General features: G+C 61.5%; 5 protein-coding genes across 7 annotated transcripts; all 5 read left to right on the forward strand.

The window, feature by feature from the left end:
- The first annotated feature begins 143 nt into the window (after positions 1–143).
- On the forward strand, positions 144–1,726 carry SPEM1 (spermatid maturation 1). The gene is made up of 3 exons (XM_036066341.2): positions 144–589; positions 690–747; positions 959–1,726. The coding sequence occupies exons 1-3, from the start codon at positions 446–448 to the stop codon at positions 1,690–1,692; spliced, it is 936 nt and encodes a 311-aa protein (XP_035922234.1). The 5' UTR covers positions 144–445; the 3' UTR covers positions 1,693–1,726.
- Positions 1,727–3,698: 1,972 nt separating this feature from the next.
- SPEM2 (SPEM family member 2) lies at positions 3,699–5,471 on the forward strand. Its single transcript, XM_036066314.2, has 3 exons — positions 3,699–3,836; positions 3,992–4,049; positions 4,198–5,471. Exons 1-3 carry the CDS (start codon positions 3,699–3,701, stop codon positions 5,469–5,471), a joined length of 1,470 nt encoding a protein of 489 aa, XP_035922207.2.
- A 739-nt stretch (positions 5,472–6,210) lies between these two features.
- On the forward strand, positions 6,211–10,061 carry SPEM3 (SPEM family member 3). The gene is given in 4 exon segments (XM_078066357.1): positions 6,211–6,348; positions 6,497–6,554; positions 6,654–10,024; positions 10,026–10,061. Coding segments are annotated over 4 exon segments (3,603 nt in total).
- Positions 10,062–11,814: 1,753 nt separating this feature from the next.
- Positions 11,815–14,045, forward strand: TMEM102 (transmembrane protein 102). Of its 3 annotated transcripts, none has more exons than XM_036066310.2 (3): positions 11,815–12,072; positions 12,245–12,610; positions 12,712–14,045. In XM_036066310.2, the coding sequence occupies exons 2-3, from the start codon at positions 12,397–12,399 to the stop codon at positions 14,028–14,030; spliced, it is 1,533 nt and encodes a 510-aa protein (XP_035922203.1). In that variant the 5' UTR covers positions 11,815–12,072; positions 12,245–12,396; the 3' UTR covers positions 14,031–14,045. The 3 variants fall into 3 exon arrangements, with proteins under 3 accessions (XP_035922203.1, XP_035922204.1, XP_035922202.1); XM_036066311.2 differs by having other exon boundaries at positions 12,266–12,610; XM_036066309.2 differs by having other exon boundaries at positions 11,815–12,610.
- Positions 14,046–15,994: 1,949 nt separating this feature from the next.
- FGF11 (fibroblast growth factor 11) lies at positions 15,995–20,994 on the forward strand. Its single transcript, XM_036066329.2, has 5 exons — positions 15,995–16,282; positions 17,946–18,056; positions 18,263–18,366; positions 18,644–18,842; positions 19,120–20,994. Exons 1-5 carry the CDS (start codon positions 16,090–16,092, stop codon positions 19,188–19,190), a joined length of 678 nt encoding a protein of 225 aa, XP_035922222.1. The 5' UTR covers positions 15,995–16,089; the 3' UTR covers positions 19,191–20,994.
- Positions 20,995–21,012: the final 18 nt, after the last annotated feature.

Raw genomic sequence — 21,012 nt, forward strand, 5'->3', positions numbered from 1 at the left:
ATTTCGGGGAGCGGCTCGGAGCGCCGGGAGAAAGGGGGGAGTGGGTGCTGGGGTAAGGTTGCCACGGTAGCAGGGTTGTGTGGGGAGTTCCGATCAGGGCCCAGGTGTGTGCAGAAGCCTGAGGCTGGTGTAGAGAAGGAATGGCCGGGGGCTCACGGGGGCAGATACCAGACAGGCCAGGAGGCGTGGGGGCCGGTCCAGGTGGCTGGTTATGGCGACAGGAGTGCCAGGTGCAGGGTTCGGCCTCTGCCAAGGCCTGGGCCCAGGCTGGAAGGTCAACCACGGCCCCGAGACTCTGCTTCTTGGCACATTGTGAGGGAGAGCCCGGCATCATTGTGACCCGCTTACCCCCAGGAGCCCCTGGGGCCGGCAGGCAGGCGGCTGGTGGATACTGTGGGCACAGTGGGCTGGGGGCCTAGGGGCCCCGGTGGCCCTAGGGACCCCCATGGCCATGGCTGAGCGGCCACGGCCCGGGTGGGCCTCGTATCACGGCTCCCACACCAACAGTTGTCAGGACCTGGGCAACTCCATCCTGTTGCTCCTGGGCCTCATCATCTGCATTAATATTAGCATCAATATGGTGACGCTGGTCAGGGTGGGGCCAGGCGGGAGGGCACTGGCCGGATGGCGGCGGCGGGAGGCCTGGTGGCCAGGGCCGGCCCGGGCTCACTGTGTCCTCCCTCACCTAGCTCTGGCGCCGGCTCCGTGGCTTCTTACACCGAGTGTTCCATATTGTTTATGAGAAAGGTAAGCGGGGGAGGCCGGGGGCGCAGAAGAGGCGGGGACCCGGCCTTCTAGCCCTGACCCGGAGCTGGCCCCTTCCCCGCCCGCCCTCCCCGTTCAGACGCCACAGCGGGGCAGCCTCTGCCCCTGCACCCTACACCCCCACCCCGTCCCCGTCCCCGTCCCCTCAGGAGCCAGCCTCCCCACCAGCCTCCCGGCTCTCCTTGATCCACAGAAGCTTCTAAGTCATCCTCACCGGGGAAGCAGCCCCAGCCTCCGAAGCAGAGCGCCCCTGCAGTCCACCTCCGATGCACCATGGACCCTGTGAAAATGACTGTGACCCCCCCACCCACTCGCCGCCACCGCCACCGGGGCTCTTCCGGCCGCCGTGCCCACCGCCCGGTAGCCTGGGCCCCTGACACGGACGACGACGAGAAGCCCCCACACCAGCACCCGGCAGTGTGCTCCCACCACTGGGATCAGCCGGCAGACTGGCAGGGCTTCCAGTCCAGCCAGGGGTTCTGGGCTCCCCGGCCCCAGGATGCCGTGGAGCCCCCTCCCCAGACCATTCGCTTCCAGCAGACCATAGAAGGAAGGCCCCTCAAAGGAGACATGCGGTCAGAGCTGGGCCTCGAGGCCTACGTGTACCCGGTGAACCCCCCGCCCCCGAGCCCACAGGCCCTGAGCCACAAGAACAGCGGGGCGGGGGCCCAGGCCGAGCTGGAGGCGTGCGCCCCCGCCCCGCCGGCCCCGCCGCCCGTCCAGGGCCCGGCCATCGTCCCTGACATCCCCCGGCGCCGCTCCTCGGGCCGCGTGGTCTACGATGCCCGAGACGTGCGGCGGCGGCTCCGGGAGCTGACCCGCGAGGTGGAGGCCCTGTCCCACTGTTACCCCCTGGGCTCCCCATCCAGCAACGTGGCCGAGGGCACGGGCAAGGACTGGGTGTACCGTTCTGTGGCAGAGAGGTGACTGGGACAAAAATAAAAGGAAGAGAGGAGGTGGTCTGCGGTGGTGTGGAGGGGAGTCAGGGCCCTCAGCGAAGGGTCTCTCTGGCAACAGGGACCTCGAGAGCCCCAAGGACCCTCTTCAACCCCTTGGCTTCCCTGGGGCCCTGCCCTCAGTTCTCTCCCAGCCCCTTCTGGGTCCCGACATTCCCACCTGCCGCTCCCCTGTTTTCTTTTGTGCCCAGAGCAGCGCCCCCAGATCCCAGCCCAGATCCTCAGGCAGGCCTGTACTAGAGGGGAGACCCCACCCCCATGGCCCTAGCCCCTCGGCGGCCTGGTTTCTGCCAGAGCCCAGGGCTGGCGCGCTTCCCCGGCCTCCCCCCCAAAGCCCTGGTTTCTTTGAGCAGGGCTGGCTGAGAGGGAGGGTGTCCAGGCTCTCACGATTCCCCAGTCAGGACCCAAAGCTCCTGTGCCCACGAGCAGGCTCGGAGCGGAGGACCAAACACTGTGGACATTCTCGAGGGCTGCCCTCTGGGACCTCACTGCTCTGATTAGCACCTGCCTGTCACCAGCGAGGAGACCGAGGCTCAGGGAGGGGAAGTGACTAATTCACGATCACACAGACACCAGGGATCAAGTCCCCGCGCGGCCTCAGAGGCTCCGGGCTCTGCTCCCGCAGGGAGCCTGCATTCCAGAGTCAGCCTGGCCCTCAGACTCCCCCTGCCTCAGTCTGCCATGTGAAGTCATCGGAGCATGCCATCCACACACAGCGGGAAAATCAGGCCCTACCTCCTCCTAGGCAGCGGGCCTCGCGCCCGCACACCCGCCCACGTGGGCGCATGGACACACGCACGCGGCCACTCGAAGGCTCGGGAACCAGAAGCCCCGGGGAGGCGCCCAGGCCGAAGGAACTGGACCCCACCCGCTGTAGCAGATGCGTTCCTGGAACGTGGCCAGGCAGGCCTTCTGTGAATCAGCCTGCTGCTTCCTTCGCCTTCATTCCGCCCCCATTGTTGATCTTTTTAAGTTGATTCCATTCAGTGAGTACGTATCGAGCACCTACTATGTGTTTGGAGGCTCGGAGGGCAACACCTACTGGCTGTTGCTTTATTTCTGTCGAGTTGTTCACCCGCCGTCCCGACAAATGACTCGAGGCCCCCAGGGCACCACTTCCACGGACCCCAGTGATGAACCTGCTTCAGAACGAAGGCTCCTTTTGTCCTATCCACAATTACATCTATTTTGTGCTTTGTGCGTTTCATGGGGTTTTCTTAAGGGGGGAGCTAACAGGTTTCCAGCTTGGAGGGCTAGGTCCGTGGGAGGGCAGTTGGTTAGGAAGGGGAGAGAGCACGGTCGGGGTGGTCCCCGGCAGAGGCAAGCAACCCGGGGCGAGCAGGAAGTCAGTCTTGCTCCGAAGCAAGGGGGCCAGTGGGCTCGGTGACCGCACGGCATAGGGCTGCAATCCTTGGCCAGGAAGGGGTGGGCAGGGTAGGTGCTAGAGGAATTATGGCAGGGAAGCGGGAAGGACGGGGAGAGAATGGCACAGTGCGGCGACCCCGGAGGGGACTCTTGCTGTCACCCTAGCTGCTGGCCCCAAGTAGGCATGGGTGGAGGGGACCAACTGCACAAGGCGCCTTGATGTCTCAAGAGAACAATGACACAGAGGAAATCCTTTATGGACGACTCAGTCCCTGTGAAGACCGTCTTACAACTATAGCGACCATGTCTTCAAATCAGGAATCAGGTGGTGACTTAAGCAGGCCCCTGTGGAGACAGGGAAAGAATGAGCTCTGGGATATCCGGGGACAGGGCCGCATTAAGTGGCAGCCAAGGGCGGAGATGGCCATTTAAGGGCAAGCCGAGTGGACAAAAGCGTGGCCACCTCTGCATTGTGACTCCCCACAATGTGCCTCATTATGACCCAACCCCCTCCCCTGCTGGTAGGTGTCCCCAGGTCCCGGCATGAGTATAGTGTGGTCGGGGCTGGTGGGGGGGGGGCGGTGGCCCAGGTGGCCCTAGGGCCCCCCCACCATGGAAAACCAGCTTTGGTACGACAACGTGGGGTGCTGCAATCAACACCAGGAACACCTCCAGGATCCGGAAGACATACTGCTTCTGCTGCTGGGCCTCGTAGTTCTCGTCAACATTGGGATCAACGTGGTAACTGTGGTCAGTGATGGTGGGGGACAGCCCCTGCGGCTAAGAGGGCTGAGGGTGGGAGCCTCTACCTGCAGGAGTGTGGTCTTGGCTGGGAGCCAGGTGGGGTGTGTGGGGGGAGGGTAGAGAGCCTCCTGGTCTTCACTCCCACCCCACGCTACCCCCAGATGTGGCAGGGGCTCCAGAATGCCTTAGACAAGATGCTCTGTTGGATTAATCAGAAAAGTAAGTATGGCAGCAAGAGAGGTCGGGGACATCCCCCCCACCCCCCGCCCAACGCCACCAGCACACCCGAGAAACCCAGGCCACCCTGTTCCCAACCCTGAGCTCTTCTGACAGTCGCCCCCGCCTCACGGATGCTTGTTGCTCCCAGGTAAGACCTTGCAGGCTTGTGAAGGTTCCACCAAAGATCCCCCCGCCAAGGCCCGAGACGTCCACATCCACTGCACCCTGGAGCCCGTGGAAGTGAAGCTGGCCCGGCCCACTTGCTACCCCTCTTCCTCCTGCCGCCGGCTGGGCAACCCCCGCCCCCGCCCCCGCCCCCACCCCCACGGCCCCCGCCAGCGCCTCGGCCACCACCGTCCCTGCAGCCACCAGTGGGGGCTGAAGAACCAGAGGCACTTCCCCCACAACCCCTCAGCCTTCCGTAGCCCCCGTCGCGGCCGCAAGATGTCGCAGCTGCCGGGGGGGTCCCCCTTTGACGAGGAGGACCTGGACTCCGACGTGGAGCAGGAGGAGGACCTGGCCTTCCCACTCCCCAAGTACCCACGGGGTGGCTGGGGCAGGCTTTACCCGCAGATGGGCCTGCCCTCCAGCTTGGGGCTGTGGGGCCGCCAGGGTGGGATCCTGGCCAGCCTGCCACCACCCTCTCTCTACCTGTCACCCGAGCTGCGCCGCATGCCCAAGCGTGTGGAGGCCAAGTCGGAGCTGAGGCTGCAGTCCTACGGGCCCCACTGCTCCCAGTCCCGGATCTGGGGCACTATGGAGGCGGAGCAGTGGGCCTCGTCTCTGCCCGCTCTCCGCCGGCTGCCCCCGAATCCCTCCTGGGTCCCCGCGGGGTACGACCCTTACCCGTCGAGCGGCCAGCTGCTCTATGACTCCTGGGATCCGCGGCGGCGGGGCCTGGAGGGCTCTGAGCCTCCGCCCGCGCTGGTGCCCCGGGGCTCCCCCCAGGTGCACCCGCGGAGCCTCCCCGGCCACGGCCACGCATACAGCCAGCCCACCCGCAGCCCGCACCCATCCACGGGCCACCTGAGCTACAGCCCCCGGGAACCCCACGAGGTCCGGCGCCGGGCCGCCGAATGGGCTGAGGCCCTGCCCACCCGGCACCCTCTGACGGCCTCCACCTCCCTCACCATGCTGGGCGAGACCTCCTACCAGCGGGCCCCGGCCCCCAGCTCGGCCCTGCTCCCCCATTCCAACCAGCCCCTGCCCGAAGTCCAGGCTCCCGAGGTCCCTCAACCCCAGCCCACCTTCCTGCCGCTCAGCAGGAACCCGGGGGGCACTACCAGCTACCAGGTCTATGACAGCCTGGAGCTGAAGCGGCAGGTGCAGGAGAGCCGAGCGCGGGCCAACTCACTGCCCCCGCCGGCCACCTCCGCCTCGCGGCCCTCCGTGCACAGGAGCCGGACCGGGAAGCTGCACTGACCCGCGGCGACTGTGGGTGGCGGGTCGGGCACGGAGACAGGAATAAAGAGCAACGGAGTCCAGGAAACACTGTGGTGTGTTTTGGGCCTTGGAAGGGCCACTTCTGTCAGCCTGGGTCCCGGCTTCTCAGCACCAGGCTCCGAGTGGCTGTGGCCACAGGCCCCCACCCCCACCCCCCGCAGGACCTTGCTTCCCGCCCCGTGCCCTGAGGAGGTCTTGCAGCGGCAGACTCCAAACCATCTGTCTCTGAGCACGTGCTCTGGGCCTCTGCCCTCCCCGATCTGAAAGTGGGCTCCGAGGCTCAGCCCCACACGACGTGGTGAGGTCAGATTCCAGTCCTACCTCTGCCTAGATCCAGGGCCACGGCCCCAGGGAGGGCAAGGAGAAGGCCAAGGCCCTGAGGCCAAGGTCCTCCCAGCCTTAGGAGTGGCCGAGGGGATGGACTGTGTGAGTGTTTGAGGGAGTGAGGCAGGGGCAGTGAGGGAACGAAGGAGGAATGGGGGCCACAGGGCAGGCATGCTGGCTTCTAGCCCCGTTTGACTTTGGGGACTCAGGTTACGAGAACCTGGTTACTAGGGCAGACCGTCCTAGGCCCTCCGTTTCCTCCCCTCCCTCATTGTGACCCCAACACCCGCCCCATTGTGACCCAGTCCCTCTCCCCTCCCCCACCAGAGGAGTCTGGCTCCTAGTGAGTATGTGGGGGCCAGGGGGGGCCCAGGTGGTCCTGGGACCCCCGGCCATGGGTGAGCGAGCCTACCACGGAGCCCAAGTATGCTCTGGCACCAACCCCAGGAAGTGCCAGGACCTAGGAGACTCAATCCTTCTGATTCTGGGCAGCTTCATCTTGCTCAACGTGGGGATCAATGTGGTGACTCTGGTCAGGGCAGGGGCTGGGCAACAGGGTTGGGGGAGCCCTGGGGTTTGAAAGGGGCTGAGGCGGGAGGGCTGCTGGGATGTGGCCAAGCAAGGGCTGGGCTGCAGGGCTCACCACACGTCCGGGCTCCCCCTTCCCCTGCTTCCCTCAGCTCTGGAGGCATCTGAAGAGCTCCTTGCGGATTCTTTTCCATCATTTTTACCCCAAAGGTGAGTGGGCCCCAGCATGGCCTCAAGGGGATGTGGACCTGTCCCCTTTCTCGGGCCCTCAGGAGCCCCGACCCTGTCCCATCCCACGTTTCCCTGCAGACAAGCAACCCAGCTACACAGGCGGACATCCCATGTGCACGCACTCCTCCATGGACACCAAGAACCTGTGCTCGAGAGTCTCCTCCCGCTTCCACCGGCGCCCGGGCTTCCTGGTCGGGTACCCTAACCACCCCAACTCCTGGATACCAGACACGAATGACGAGAAGGCTTCTGGGTGCTGCTGGATGCCGCCTCAGTGTGGGCACGCCGGGGCTCCCATGGACGCTCCCAGGGGACCGTGGAAGGAGGGGGTGATGGGGGCTGGGGAGGCCCCTCAGGTCACAGCCTTAAAGGCCCGGGCCCGCTTCAACTCTAGGCACCAGGCACCTTCCCAGTTCCCCAGGATGAGCAAGGTGGACATGGTTCCCCTCCTCTTGCCCCACGAGAGCAAGACAAACACCCCAGACTATGACCCAGCCCATGCCCCGGCCCAGACCCAGACCCACTCCCCAGCCCACACCCCTGAGCACAGCACCCCCCTGGCCCGGGCCCAGACCCAGATGCAGACCTCGTCCCCAGCCCACACCCATGAGCACAGCACCCCCAAGGCCCAGGCCCAGGCCCAGACCCAGACCTCCCCCCGAGCCCACGCCCCTGAGCCCACCACCTGTCAGGCCCACAGCTCCTCCCTAGCCCACGCCCCTGAGCATAACATCCGCCAGACCCAGACCTGCTCCCCAGCTCACACCCTTGAGCATAACCTGCCTCAGGCCCAGCTCCATTCCCTAGCCCAAGCCCCAGAGTATAAAGCCCTCCAGGCCCGTACCTGCTCTGCAGCCCTCACCCCTGAGCACATCACCCCCCAAGCCCAGACCTGCTCCCCAGCCCATGCCGCTGAGCACACCCCTGTCCTGGTCCATGGCCCCGAGCACACCTCAGCCCGTCCCCTGGGTCACACCCCTGAGCACGTAATAGCCCATGCCCCAGCCTGCACTCCGGCCCATGCTCATCTAACCTATACCCATGTCCCTCACCCCCTGGTCCCTGCTCCCACCGCTGCCCCAGAGCCTCCCCTAACTTCTACCCCTGCTACTATTCCTGCCCCAGCCCCTCCCCCAGCTCCTGTCCCAATCTCTCGGCCAACCCCCGACCCAGCTCTGGTCATGACCCTGACTACCACTCCTGTCCCCACTCCTGTCTCTGTCACCACCCATACCCCCATCCTAACTCCTATTCCCTCCACCCTGACTGCCTTCGGCCAAGGCCTCTCCACAGGCCACGTAGTCTACGATGCCCGCAGGGTGAAACAGAACGTGTGCCACGTGTGTCCCCCGCTAAAATTTGGGTATTCCAGAAGGGACGTGGGCACCCTCCCCAGGCCCCAAGAGGGGCAGGGTCTGGGCAGCTCTGGGACAGCTGAGCCAACATCGAAGCAACACAGTGGGGACTGTGCCAAACCGCCCCCCACAGGCTCCGTGCTGGGCTACCTGGAGCTGGGGAATGTAGACTGGAAGATCTCAAATGATGCCAAAGACAAGTTCTTACAGCCCAAGACCTTCCCTTATTTCAGCTTCCATCCCTGCAGTTCTGAGAGGAGAAACACAGACTCTCAGACTCCAGTCTACCCCAAACTCCTGGTCTACTCCAAGGATGCCTCACCTTCTCAACCTTGCTTTCATTCTCCAACCGGTGCCCAGAGCTCACTGAGCACCATCCCCCCCCCATGCACTCTTTCTCTGCCTCTTACGTCTCCCAGATCCTTTGTCCCTCATCAACCCTCCGACCACCAGAAGCCCTCCACCTCAATGCAACCCCCCACCTTCCCCCCAACCTCCAAGTCTTCTCAGCCCATCCCCTCTTCCCAGTTCCCCATCCCTCCACAGTTCTCTAAGACTTTCCAACCCCCAATCCAACCCCAACCCCCTGAACTTCAGGAGAGTCTAGGCCTCAACCAAGATTCTGGCCTCCAAAGGACTTCAAGCCCTTCAAAGGACTTGAGAGTTCCCAGGAACCCAGGCCTTAAACAAAATCCAGGCCTCTACAAGAACCCAGGCCTTGTTCAAGATCCAGGCCTAAACAAGCCCCCAGGCCTTCTTCAAGACCCTTATCTCTGCAAGAGTCCAAGCCCTTCCCAAGATTCTGGACTTCACAAGAATCTGGTCATTACCCAAGATTCTGGCCCCCAAAAGAGGCTAGGTCCTACTCAAAATGCAGGTATCTTTAGAAGCCCGTGTCTCGCCCAACCTTGTGGCCTCCACAAGAACATACCATTTCCCCAAACTTCTGACATTCAGGGGAGCTCAGGCTTTATGCAAAACTCTGGAGTCTATAGGAATCTAGAACAAAACCAAGAGACTATACACTGTAAAAGTCAAGATCTCTCCCAAACTACTGGCCTCCATAATAGCCCAGGCCCTTCTCAAGATTCTGGAATTTACAAGAGTACAGGTAACGCTCATGAGCTGGGAGTCTCTAGGAGTCTAGGCCTTCCCCAAGATTCTTGCCCACAGAAGAGCCTATACCAAGACTGTGGAGTCAACAAGAGCCCAGGCTTGATCCAAACCTCTGGTGTCCATAAGGGCTCAGGCCTTACCCAAGACTCCGGAGACTACAAGAATCCAGGCCTCACCGAAGATTCTGGAGTCAACAGGGACCTAGGCCTTACTCAAGATTCTGATCTCCATAAGAATCCAAGCCTTACACAAGCCACCAAAGTCAAAAGATGTGGCCGTACACAAGACGTTGGAATTTACAGGAGCCCGGAATATACCCAAGACCCTAACTTCCACAAGTACCCAGGAATTAATCAAGATCCTGGCCCCAATAAGGGCCCAGCCCTTACCCAAGACCATGGCCTCCCCAAGACTCAAAGTCTTATTGGGGAATCCAGGCTCCACAAGGATTCATCCCTTATCTCAAATCCCAACCACCACAAGAACCCAGGCCTTGCTGTAAGCACCGACTCAGTCCAAGTCTTGGGCCTACCTCACACCCCAAAGTCATCACGGTGCCTGACGAAGTCTTGTGTATCTGAGGAGGCTCCTCGGAAGGAAGATGCGCAACAGCAACTACCATGGACTTCTGACCCACTGAGTCAGAACTCCAGCTCCTCCAAGCCCCAGGTGATGATCTACAATGACCTGCAAACCTTCTCAGAGGTCCCTTTGCTAATTGAGCTGCAGCCATCCTCCCGGCGAGCAGGCAGCCGAGACTGGGTGTACCGTCCTGTGGATACAGCGCCTTCAGCCTACCAGAGCTATCGCCAGATGTCTATGCCTCCCAAAATCAACTGGAAGCCCTACTGCCCTGGGTCGGGCACCCGGGTAGGGCATGTGGTCTTTGATGCCCGCCAGAGACAGTTTGGGGTAGGCAGGGACAAGTGTGAAGCTCTGTCTCCCAGGCGCGGTCGCCAAGAGGCATCCAGCAACTCCCCGGAGACCAACAAGGAGTGGGGATATCAGTGTGTGATGAGGACCTTGGAAAAAGAGGGGACAAAGGTGCATCAGGAATAAAGAGGCAAGAGAAGTGTTCTGTGGTTATTTGGGAACATCTACCCCAGCCCTGTCCCTGATGCTGGCCACCCATAGGGCCTGTTGAGGACTGGTACTATATCCCTGCCCCTGTTTCTCCTGCATCCCTGCATGGCAAAACCCCCGATCCCCAAGGGCTAGAGCTGCATTGTCCAATACAGTAGCCACAAGCCAAATGTGGCTGTTAAAATGCAAATTAATTAAAATTAATAAAATTTAAGAACACCTGGCTGGCTCCGTCAGTAGAACACGTGACTCTTGATCTCAGGGTCGGGAGTTCAAGCCCCACGTTGGGCATGGATGGAGCCTACTTTAAAAAAAAAAAGAAAAAGAAAAAAACTTAAAATTTAAAATTCTGTTCCTCAGTCTCATTATCTACATTTCAAGTGCTCAATAGCCACGTGTCTACTATATTGGACGGCACAGATTTAGAACATTTCCACCGTCACAGAAAATCCTATTGGACAGCAATGCTTTAGAGTTTAGAGAAACTCCCCTTTCCCTTGCCACTCAAACCCAGCATCTTCAAAGCTCCCACAGAACCCAGAGAACTTAATTGTTTTCAGTGTGACTGAGAGGCCACCCTCCGGGGAGGAGGGAAGAGGTAGGGAAGCCCTATACACCTGATTGCCCCCAGACTGTGAGAAAGGGTCCAGCCTTCAGTTTTCCCCCTCTGGTCTCTTGGGTCACAACCAGGTATATGGAAACCTGCCTCCCCAGTTCTGGGCTGTGTTTTGGGGCTTGAGGTTGCGGAGGGAGAAGAGCTTTCTTTGTCAGTGACTAGGAACCCCTGAGATCGGGGCTCCCCAAATCGAGCTCTGGATTCTGAGAGTCCCCTCCTTCACAGTCCTTTGCTGTGGACATAGGCCTATCTCACTTTGGACATAGTTCTTCCGGTGGTGGGGGGATGGGGGAAGTCCTGGTCTAGCGGTGGGTTGGTCTGATCCACGTGTGGGGCCTGTCCCTGGTTTCCCGTGGTTCTGTCTTCTCATTCTGGCTCCCAGTCTCATCCTGGACTAAAACTGTGTCTCTGGTAGCCATAGTCACTGAACACAATTTCCTTCTCTGGATAGTGTTCCACTGCCCTGCCCCAGCCCAGTTGGGATTTTCCCCTGGACTTGATTTTCAGTCCTGATAACTCTTCTGTGTACATATATGAGCTGGCAGATCCCAAAGTGCGTTCCCTGCTAGCACTCATGTGTCCGAGGTGGGCATCGCCAATACCTATGGCCCTTCCCTCAGTCCAGTGTTTATTCCTGGGTCACCACCTGTGTGTTCTTGCCCGACACGGACTCCAAAGGGATGCCCCCGCACCCAGCTGGGAGCCCCTTTCCAACACCTCTCCGGCCCAGCCCTACTATGTGCACCTTTCGCAGGCTGCAGTCTCATCTCTAAAATGAAGTTACGATTGCATGGACGAACCCTCCTAGATCTAAGTGACCAGAGCTCCTCTACTCACACAAGAGATGTGGAGGCCCCTCTTCCCCCCCACCCCAGGCCCCTAGGGTATGTCCCCCATTGTTATTTGCTCTTCAGATCCATCCCGTTCCAACTCCACGGAATGTTTGCGTGGGGCCGACCTGGGCTTGAAAGTCACAGAACAGTTGCTCTCCATAGAAACTACAACTTCCATCAGGCACTACTTCAGCGGAACAGGAAAGGATGCGGGGGCGTGCCCTCAACGCCCCGGTAGCTCGGAAGACAAACTGCAACCCCCAGGAAGCGCGAGATCTCAGCGGAGCGAAGAGTGACCGATCTCCGGCAGGAGGCGGGGCCGGTCGGGAACCACCCGCACAGCCCCCAGAAAGGGGCGTGGCCGCAGCTTGGGGGCGTGGCCTCGGGCTACAGGAGGAAGTTACCTGTTGAATCGTTCTGTCCGCTCGCTTCCCAACCCTTGCAGCTATCCCTGAGAGGGAAGCCGCCGACCACAAGCCTCTTCCGAAAGAGAGGTAAGGGGAGGTAGACCAGGGGCGGCGGCGGCGACTCGCTATTACATCTCGCAGGAGGGGCCCAACAGCTACTTTTTACCTGCTGAGTCAGGTGAGCCGTTCCATGGGGGCGGGGACCATCATTTGAGAAAAGGGCAACGGCGTTGGAGGTATTTATTTGTTCGTTTTCAAGACTAAATTTAGAGCCCTTCAGCTGCAGACCCGTTGACGAACTGCCTGGGGCACTCTCGCGGCCTCGGGAGGAGAGAAGAGCGCGGGCGACTTTTTGGCAGCAAAGGAACGGTCCGTCTAAGCGTCCTCCCTAACCCCAAACGGTTGAGCCACATGGCTTCCGCGGTCTGGGGGAGTGCGCCCTGGTGGGGCCCGCCGCCCCCAGCCCCAGCCCGGCCGCTCACGGACATCGACTTCTGCTCCGGGGCGCAGCTGCAGGAACTAACCCAGCTGATCCAGGAGCTGGGTGTGCAGCAGAGCTGGAGTGACGCGCCCAAGCCGGGACCAGACCTCCTCCGGGCCAAGGACTTTGTCTTCTCTTTGCTTGGTAAGTAACTCTCCCTGCCTTCGGGTACTCGCAGCCTTCAGCCCCTCCCCACCCCGCCCGGGCTTTGGGTCATGCCCTCCCGAACCCGTCTCTTCCCGTAGGTCTTGTTCACCGTCGGGACCCCCGCTTTCCTCCCCAAGCAGAGCTCTTGCTGCTTCGTGGTGGGATTCGCGAGGGCTCCCTGGATCTGGGACCTGCACCCCTAGGTCCTTACATCCGGGGACCTCATTACGACGCCGGCTTTACACTCCTAGTGCCCGTGTTTTCGCTAGACGGCACTGGGCGGGAGGTGCAACTGGACGTGGAGTCCTGTTCCGCGTGGCTGTGCCTCCCAGAGCAGATACGCGGAACCTCCATCCGGGAAGCTTGGCAGGATTGCCTAGGACCTCCAGTCCCAGGAGGACGTGATTCCAACCACCGACCCGAAAGCGAAGGAAGTCCCAAGGGCCGGCAAAGCTCCACGGACCAGCCGCACGGTCATGTCACTGAACCTGAGCCAAACGTGTCTTTGGAAAAATCATCGAGTAACGTTCCGGGGCCTGAGCCGCCTGGGCAAGACATAATCGATCTTGGCTTTTCCACCCCACCGAAAAACCTGAATGGTGACGTCACCAAAGCAGCCGTCCTTAGCCCAGTCCCACAGCCGTGGGAGGATTGGGAGGCATGGCCCACACTTTGCCCCGCCCAGGTGGCTGCGTGGTTCTTTGCTTCACTGGCCGCGGTCGCCGAGTCCCTGTTCCCGGTCCCGGGTGCCCCGCGCTTGGTCCACGCAGCCCGCCACGCGGGGTTCACCACCGTCCTCCTGGCCACGCCGGGGCCCCCGCGCCGCGTCCTGCTCTTCGATCTGATTCCCGTGGTGTCCGTGGCCGGCTGGCCCGAGGGTGCTCGGAGCCACTCGTGGGCCGGCCCGCTGGCCTCCGAGTCGTCATCCTTCTACCTGGTGCCCGGCGGCCACACCGAGCAGCCGGGCGCCTCCGGCTGGCAGCTGTGCTTCGCCCGCCAGGAGCTGGCGCTCAAGACGCGCATTCCCGCTCCGCTGCTGCAAGCGCACGCGGCGGCCCAGGCGCTGCTGCGCCCGCTGGTGGCGGGGACCCGGGCCGCGGCGCCCTACCTCCTGCGGACGCTGCTCTACTGGGCGTGCGAGCGGCTGCCCGCGCTCTATCTCGCGCGGCCCGAGAACGCGGGCGCCTGCTGCCTCGGGCTGCTGGATGAGCTGGGCCGCGTGCTCGAGGCCGGGACACTGCCCCACTATTTCCTGAGCGGCCAGAAGCTCCGCGCGGGGGATGGCACCGCGGCGCTGCTCGGGGCGTTGGCCCGGCTCCGCGGGGACCCAGCCCGCGCCCTGCGCGCCGCGGTGGAGGAGGCCAAGGCTGCGCGCAAGGGGGGCGGCTTAGCGGGGGTGGGAGGCGGGGCCCATTAAAGACGCTGTTCCTACCCGTGTGGAAAAACGCTTCTGTTGGCCTGCGGGATGTGGCGGGAGCTGCTAGCCCCTCGCCTAGGAGACACACCGAGCGCCCCGGGGCCGAAGAGCACAGCCTAAAAGGCCCCTTCGCGGGTTCCTCCCCGCATCCTCCTGCCCGGTCTCTGGCACAGGTCGTCCCATTTCTGGCCTCTCTACTCCCCAAGTCTGTGGCCAGCACCCCTCCCGGCCCGGTGCATCCTCCGGCCACCATCTTCCCCAATTTTTATGGTCTTTTAGGAGTCAATAGGGAACGGGTGGGGGTGCATATTTGCCGACAAAACGCAGAAGGAAGGTATGGAGACCAGGGACTGACCAATTTGGCTCACACAAAATCGGAGAGATTCAAGAAGGCCGGGTTGCGACCCGGGCTGGATCTCACCACCACCCCTCCCCTATGCAGTTAGTCCCCTCCCAAGTTCTGCCCTCCCAAGCCGGGCAGTAGGGTCCCTTTCTCCATTCTCCCAGCGTCCGCCATTCCATCCATCTTAAGCCCAACCTCTCCTCCCATCCAGGGTTCCGTCTTGTGCAGTCACCTCCTGGTGTCTCCTCCTCTGAACCCCAAGACGTGCGGCCTTGCCTCGGCTCCGTCCGCCTCTAAGACCGTCCCCACTCCCTGCCTCCGAGGAACCCCGGGGTTCCACCCGCCCTGCTGCGCCCCCCTCTTTCCCGGCGTCTCCGCCCCCTGCCCCGCCCCCGGGCCGGCTCTCAGAGGAGGGGGAGCTGCTGTCGCCGCCGCCTCGGCTCCCCACTGCTGCCGCCGCCGCTGCCGCCGCCGCCGCCGCCGCTCTGCTTGGTCCAGCCGCCCGGCCCGGTGCTCTGACTTCGCCCGACCAGGGCGCTCTGCGGAGACACCCTTCCTCCTTGCTGGGGGGCCGGGGCGCCTAGCCCGGCGTGGGGGGAAGCTCCGCTGGCGAGGGACAGGGAGGGAGGAGCCTGGAACCGGAGCCAGCGCCACCCGTCGCCGGATCAACAAGACAGGACAGGTTGAGGGGCGTCGGGGAAGGAAGAGGGGTGCTATAGGCTGTCCCAGGGAAGACGAGAAGCCCTGTCGCAGAAAGCTCCGATGCACTCTGACTTGTAGGGGGCCTGTTCACATTTGGGAACTGGTGATAACGTGGGTGCGCTCCTCTCGGGGGGCTGGTTGGATTGGAGGGCGTGGGATCTAAGCAGCACCAGCTGTCCCCGAGGAAATTAAGGGGCAACCAGGAAAAAAAAAAAAAACCCAAACCGGATGCTCCTTATCTCGAGGTGACAGAGACCCTCCAGACAACCACCTGGTGTATCCACTAGGAAGGGCGGATTTGGAGTGGAGGGTGACAAGGTGAGGAAAGGGGCTCGGCAGGTAGAACCATGTACCACTAGAAATGGGGGTGACTTGGTGAAAAAAAGGTATTGTCCAGAGACAGGGTCTGGGAACCCCTAATCGCTGAACGGGGACAGCCTGGGTTTTCCCAGTTTGGGGGGACTTCACTGAAAAAAGTGGGGGATCCTTTCCACTTAGAGGGTGGCAAAGACACCAAGGTTGGGTTCCTCCCTGACATTGGCAGTGCCCCAGTAGGGATGGGGTTGAGCTAATATATTCAAAGCTGAGGACCCGCACCCTTTAGGTTACAAGAGTGGATTTGGCAGGAGTGCGGGTCCCCAAAATAGGGTGGAAAGGTGCCTGGGGGTATTGGAACCACAGCTTGCAAATTTGAAGGGTCTCAACTTTGGCCTAAGGAGAGTGGGGACAGGGACGGTGGAGAACAGGGAAGTGGGTAGTTTTCAGTAGGGGGCAAAAGTCGAGGGTGGGGTCAACAGATACATAGGCTGCTGGGTCCAGTGGAGCTAGCACGGGACCCAAGGGTGAGAGCTGGCGGCTGGGGGGGTGGGGGGTCTGGGGCTTATCCTCAGGTCCCGTGGGTGAGGTGGGGAGTTGGGACCCCAGCGTCAAAGAGCATGCCCTGGTGAGCGGGCTTCTCTTGAGCCCAGCGCTCCGGGCGCTTGCCGGTTTGGGGGTGTCTCCTCCCGGGGCGCCATGGCGGCTCTGGCCAGTGGCCTGATCCGGCAGAAGCGGGAGGTCCGCGAGCCAGGGGGCAGCCGGCCCGTGTCGGCGCAGCGGCGCGTGTGTCCCCGCGGCACCAAGTCCCTCTGCCAGAAGCAGCTCCTCATCCTGCTGTCCAAGGTGCGACTGTGCGGGGGGAGGCCCGCGCGGCTGGACCTCGGCCCTGGTGAGTGGCTGGAGCGGGGTCCCCGGGCCTGGGGTCTCTCCGCCTGGGAGGTTGAGGCCAGGGACTCCGAAGGATGGGGCCCGACTGAGGGGGGTTCCCCGAAAGTGAAAGGGGGTGGGCCAGGACCACACAGTCTCTGCTAGACGATGCCTCAGTTTCCCGTCTTTTTTGCCCACAACCCCGAGTCTCCTTGCTGTCGAGGGCAAGGGGAAGGCTTGGGGGGCTAGGTCTGGCGCTCCGAAGCCTCGCGGCTCCGGCTCGCCCCCCGCCCCCCTCCCCAACGCAGGAGTCCCCACCCCCACCGTCCGCCGCCTACGTGCCGGCTCTCGCGATTCTTTCAATGCCGGGCGGAGGGGCCTGGGGGTTCCGGACGCCTGGGTCACCCCGAGGGTTTCTGCAGCTCTGGCAGCCCCGCCCCCGCCCCGGTTCTCCCGCTCCTCCACGCCTTGGCTCCGTTCCCGCTGGCAGGCTCGGCGCCAATCTCCCCAGCTCTTCCCCGGGTGTCCTTGCAGCTACCTCGCCAGCCCGCCCCTCTGTGCGCCCTCCTCGGTGACCTGCGCTTCGAGAGGGGAGCCGGCCACCCCCCATTACCCCCTACGCGACTCCGAAAGCGGCTCCCACATGCTCGGGGGACCCTCTGCGGCGAGGAACTCAGACCCAGTACCGGGCGAGAGCCTCGCTCGCAGACGGGAGGGGGGGGGGTCGTACCACCTACAAGGGGGTACGGGGAAGTCGGCCGAGAGCAAGCGACGGGGAAGGAGAGTGGTGAGGGTTGGCGCGTGGTCCCCGTCCAGGCAGGACTGGCAGGAGTCCCTCTGGCCCCGCTCCCGCCTGCTCCCAGCTCCCCTGGGGGTAGCCCCCTCGTGCCCTCCTCCCCCCGCCGCCGGCCCTCCGTAGTGGTACGGTCCGCAGCCCACCCTTTGAGTGGGACCCGGCCCCCACGTGACTCCGCCTGCCTCGCCAGCTCCCGGGCTCCCCTTCCCCCCATTTCCTGGGTTTGGTACCCAATGTCCCCTACCTCAGGCGGGTTACCTGGCTGAAGGGGAGAGGCTGGGCCTCAGGGAGCGCTGGGGCCCCGCGAGCCCGCGGGCTGACAGACAGACAGACAGACAGACAGATGTGTCAGTGTCAGACAGGCCGGCACCCGGCCAAGGCAAGGCCCGCGCCAAGCGCGCGGCAGCCGCAGCAGCAGGTGCTGAGTCAGCGTCGGGCCCAGTCCCACCCCCACTCGTGAGGGGGCGCCCCGACCCTGTGGTCACCTCGCCGCCCCCCACAGTCACAAACACACGGGCCCTTCTGCAGTGCCGCCTGCCTCCCTCTGTCCTCTGCCTTCTGATGGCTCGTCCCTCCTCTCCCCTCCCCCACTTCTGGTGGAGCTGTAGAGTAGGAATTAAGCCATTTAAATAAATTTCAATAAATTAAACGGAAAGCTGGGGGTTAGAGGAAGCAGAAGGGACCCGCACCCCGGCTTCCTCCGGAGTCAGGGAGAGGTGGGAGAGAGCCTGCTTAGAGGGTCAGAGAGCTGGGGCCCTGGGACCCGCGTCCTCCCTGCCCATTCTCCCCTCTTTCTTTCCTCCCGTCCCGCCAAGTGTAGGAATGGTTCTGGGAACAGAGATGTCATCTTCAAAGATGAATGTCTCTCTCTCTCTTTCTCTCTCTCCAGAGCCTCAGCTCAAAGGCATCGTCACCAAACTGTTCTGCCGCCAGGGTTTCTACCTCCAGGCGAATCCTGACGGGAGCATCCAGGGCACCCCCGAGGACACCAGCTCTTTCAGTGAGAGGGGAAGCCAGCGGCTGGGTGGGAAGGAAGAGCGCGGGGACAGGAGGTGACATCCTAGTCCCACTTCCGGTGCTGCTGTGTTCAGTCTGGCTCTTGGACCCCCAAGGGAAGCGGTGGAACTGGGCTGGGGCCGTGGGAGGGGGTGCCGGGCTGGGGGCCTGAGGCCCCGGGCACTGATGCCCCCCTCTCTCCACCCCCAGCCCACTTCAACCTGATCCCCGTGGGGCTCCGTGTGGTCACCATCCAGAGTGCCAAGCTGGGTCACTACATGGCCATGAATGCGGAGGGGTTGCTCTACAGCTCGGTGAGACAAGGCTGCGTGGCCTGGGGCTTGCCCCCCCAATCTAGTTTCTTCTGATTCCAGCCCCCTGCTCCCCCGAAATCTAGTTTCTAACGATTGGGGGCCGGCCAGACTCTCCCTCATCCCCCCTTTCTCCTAGTTTCTGCATGGAGTGAGAAGTGGGCCCTCCCAGCCCCAAATGTATGGATTCTATCCTGGCTTGTTCTTCCTTCTTCTGTCCAGTGAGACGTCTTCTTGTCTGTCTGTCTCTGTGTGCCTTTCTGGGTCTTTGTCTCCTCAGCCACATTTCACAGCGGAGTGTCGCTTTAAGGAATGCGTCTTCGAGAATTACTATGTCCTGTACGCCTCTGCTCTCTATCGTCAGCGCCGCTCCGGCAGGGCCTGGTACCTGGGCCTGGACAGGGAGGGCCGAGTCATGAAGGGAAATCGAGTCAAGAAGACCAAGGCAGCCGCCCACTTTGTGCCCAAGCTCCTGGAGGGTGAGTATGGACTGCAGAAAAGGTGGGCCACACGGGAGGGTGCTGGCCTTGACGTAGACGTTGAGTGACAGGCAACTTGGGGGCTACAAGTTTTCAAGAGGACACCTGTTATGACGGGTCAAGCCAGGAAGGCTTTGGCCTTTGGGGGTTTGGGGAGCCCTCCTCCTGTGGGTTCCCAGAGGATGAGTTTCAGGGAAGGGCACCCTTTCCGAGCTCTGATTCCTCCTAGGTCTCTCTGTGCCTAATTCTCCTTCCTGCTCCTCTCTCTCCTTCACAGTGGCCATGTACCGGGAGCCTTCTCTCCACAGTGTCCCTGAGACCTCCCCTTCCAGCCCCCCCGCCCCCTAAAATGTAATCCGTGGACTGGAGGCTCCCTGCCCTTGCATGGAGCCAGCCACTGCCACAGCCTCTGCCTCAGCCCTGCTCCCCGCCCTGCCCTCACCCCTGCCGCCACCCCCATGCCCTGAGCAGCCAGGTCCCAGCAGGTGCTCTATCCTGAGGGAGCCAAGGGGCTGACTGTGAACCCCCCCACCGACTTCCAGCTCCTGGGAGGAGTTCAGAGAGGAGGATTCTGAAAATGGTCCTGGCTGCTCACTTCTTTCCTTCCACACTCACAACCCCCCAAAGCCTTTTCCCAAGAAGGTGCTGGGGGTTCCCAAACTGACAGAACCAGGACATAAATACTCTGCACCCTGGGCTCAGCCAGTTCCGGGAGCCCTATGCCCTCTTCATTGCCACTGAGCCATAGATTTATAGGTCTACTGGAGGTCAGGATTAGTTTCCTTTTTGCCCTACTACGCCTTCTGCCTTGTTCTGGACAGGTTCTGGAACACCAGGCACCCTAGCCAGGGCCCTTTTTGCACTAAGGCTCTGTGCTGGAATGCTGGCATGCTGCCAGGCTCTGTTCTGGATCCATCAGGCTTCTGTCCTTGACCCAGATGGACCCCTGGTTTCCAAGTAGAGAGACGCTAGATTTGAGCTCTATCCAGCTGCTGGCCTTGGCCTGAACTAGGACCAGTCTCAGATCACCACAGTTTTAACTTTCTTATCCCAAAGACACCCAATTCTAGAGCATGGTGTTCTAGACACACGTGGAGCCATACTTCCTTCTGAATCTCAGCTCTAGGACATAGACCACGACTCTCAGCCCTTCCCTCCAGGATGAAACCCGGGCCTATATAGCCATATCAGTGCTCACATAGAGAGTTCTAGACCCACCCTCCTACCTTCTCTAGTAATACCTATTAAAGGTGAGCTCTGGAAAGAACCCAGCTATGATTCACTAAGAACTTTGTTGATGAATCAAGAAACGCTTCTTGTTTTTCCTAGATTTTCTAAAAATCCGATTCTCCCTATAGAATGCTAACCTTATTTTTACATGCAGTTCCTAGCTCCTGTAACTCAGCTGGGGTCCTGCCAGGGAAACAGAGTCTGAGGAAGGGCAGAGGAGTCTGGGAAGGAATCCTTGGCTCATAGCAGGGAACCTGGGATGGCCAAGGGGCCAAACCCATGGCATGTTTTGGCTGTGTCTGGGTTGGGGGGACATGAACACTTAGCTACCTCAGCAGGAATTCCTTCCAGGTCCCCTTTAAAGCTGAGGTCTCTAAGGTAATGGATCTAGTATAAAAAGAACAGACAGGACACAGCCTTGATCCCCAGTGCAGAGATCCCAATTCAGCAATAAGTCTCCCCTATAAGTCAGGCCAAGGACGGTGAGGGCCTCTTGGGCTCTAGACCTCATATAACCCCAGAGCTTCTAACTTAATAGAACTTGCTTTTACCTTACAGCTTATAACTTCAGCTAAGTTTTAGGTACCCGAAAAGGGCCTGACTAGATTTTTCTGAAAAGCGTGTAGAGCTAGGGGCAGCCCTGAGAAAGATCAGGAACCCACCCGTGAACTAGGAGGGAGGCGCCGCGTAGCCTCAGACCTGGGCAGGGAAGACGGAGGAGACCCTAAAGGGAGGGGCTCGGGCTCAGAGGCGGGTCATTCTTCCTCAGGCTCTTTCTATTTCTGGCTTGTTGCAAGAGGGGTGCATACTCCCCTCGCCCACACAGACCCCGCTCAGGCTCCACCCATCCCCTGGCTCTGCTCCCAGGGGACGGGGTCTCCACTCCATGCTTTCTCAATTAAAGACGATTTATACAACTGAAGTGTTGTCTGTCATCTGT

The sequence above is a fragment of the Halichoerus grypus genome, chromosome 2 (assembly GCF_964656455.1).
Source record: "Halichoerus grypus chromosome 2, mHalGry1.hap1.1, whole genome shotgun sequence".
Classification (NCBI taxonomy): domain Eukaryota; kingdom Metazoa; phylum Chordata; class Mammalia; order Carnivora; family Phocidae; genus Halichoerus; species Halichoerus grypus.

Excerpts from the sequence above, each read along its gene's own strand:
- SPEM1 (XM_036066341.2), top strand. The coding sequence starts at position 446 with ATGGCCATGGCTGAGCGGCCACGGCCCGGGTGGGCCTCGTATCACGGC. Across the intron at positions 590-689 it reads GCATCAATATGGTGACGCTG|CTCTGGCGCCGGCTCCGTGG; the intron begins GTCAGGGTGGGG and ends TCCCTCACCTAG. Across the intron at positions 748-958 it reads CCATATTGTTTATGAGAAAG|AAGCTTCTAAGTCATCCTCA; the intron begins GTAAGCGGGGGA and ends CTTGATCCACAG.
- SPEM2 (XM_036066314.2), top strand. The coding sequence starts at position 3,699 with ATGGAAAACCAGCTTTGGTACGACAACGTGGGGTGCTGCAATCAACAC. Across the intron at positions 3,837-3,991 it reads GGATCAACGTGGTAACTGTG|ATGTGGCAGGGGCTCCAGAA; the intron begins GTCAGTGATGGT and ends CGCTACCCCCAG. Across the intron at positions 4,050-4,197 it reads CTGTTGGATTAATCAGAAAA|GTAAGACCTTGCAGGCTTGT; the intron begins GTAAGTATGGCA and ends TGTTGCTCCCAG.
- TMEM102 (XM_036066309.2), top strand. The coding sequence starts at position 12,397 with ATGGCTTCCGCGGTCTGGGGGAGTGCGCCCTGGTGGGGCCCGCCGCCC. Across the intron at positions 12,611-12,711 it reads CTTTGTCTTCTCTTTGCTTG|GTCTTGTTCACCGTCGGGAC; the intron begins GTAAGTAACTCT and ends CTCTTCCCGTAG.
- FGF11 (XM_036066329.2), top strand. The coding sequence starts at position 16,090 with ATGGCGGCTCTGGCCAGTGGCCTGATCCGGCAGAAGCGGGAGGTCCGC. Across the intron at positions 16,283-17,945 it reads GCGGCTGGACCTCGGCCCTG|AGCCTCAGCTCAAAGGCATC; the intron begins GTGAGTGGCTGG and ends CTCTCTCTCCAG. Across the intron at positions 18,843-19,119 it reads TGTGCCCAAGCTCCTGGAGG|TGGCCATGTACCGGGAGCCT; the intron begins GTGAGTATGGAC and ends TCTCCTTCACAG.